At 43.3% G+C, this 707-nt stretch overlaps 1 protein-coding gene across 1 annotated transcript in view; it reads left to right on the top strand.

Annotated features, from left to right (window-relative positions):
- The window catches only part of LOC102766103 (disintegrin and metalloproteinase domain-containing protein 20-like), a 1,956-nt gene extending 1,504 nt beyond the window's left edge, over positions 1-452 (top strand). The window contains 1 exon segment of the mRNA XM_015568457.1: positions 29-452. Coding sequence (XP_015423943.1) covers positions 29-452 — 424 coding nt within the window.
- The last annotated feature ends 255 nt before the right edge of the window (positions 453-707 follow it).

Below are 707 nucleotides of genomic sequence, written 5' to 3'. Positions count from 1 at the left end.
ATTGTCCTGTGCACTGGACTCACTTCAATGGCGCCACCTGCTGGGGTACCGACTACCACTTCGGGATGACCCTACCTGACATTGGTGATGTGAAAGATGGGACAGAGTGTGGGGAAGAACGTGTCTGCATCCAAAGGAAGTGTGTCCATAGGTCACTTCTGGTAACTGGTTGTTCACCTGAGACCTGCAATCTGAAAGGAGTCTGCAACAGCAGACAGCACTGCCATTGCAACTCGCAGTGGGAGCCTCCCTTCTGCCTGGAAAGAGGTCATGGAGGTAGTATAGATAGTGGCCCACCTCCTGGGAGAACAGAGAGTCAAAAGGCCAATAACCTGAGACCACTTTGGTTGATTCATTTTATTCTTTTATTATGCTTGTTAATTTTGGGTTTTCTGACACGCAGAAGAACAGATAAGAGTGAAGAGCAGAATGAGGCACCTTCACATGAGTAAAAAGAGCAAAATGTCAAGACCTTACCTAAGGAAGAAGAGCAACATGTTCCAATTTCATCTAAGGAAGAACAGCAAAATGTTCCACTGCATTTTAGAACGAAAAGCAACAATTTACAATTTCTTAAAAGAAGCCCAGTTTCCCATGTACTAAATTTTAGTCTCCTGGCTGTTACAGGAGAAATGTTACAGAATGTGTCACAGATCATTGACATAACACCTGTGAATTTTTATTATTTGGGATCATAAAATATTGGC

This window comes from Myotis davidii, unplaced genomic scaffold, assembly GCF_000327345.1.
Source record: "Myotis davidii unplaced genomic scaffold, ASM32734v1 scaffold404, whole genome shotgun sequence".
Taxonomy (NCBI): Eukaryota; Metazoa; Chordata; class Mammalia; order Chiroptera; family Vespertilionidae; genus Myotis; species Myotis davidii.
Note: the sequence above shows the minus strand (reverse complement) of the source record. Positions and strands in the feature narration are given on the sequence as shown.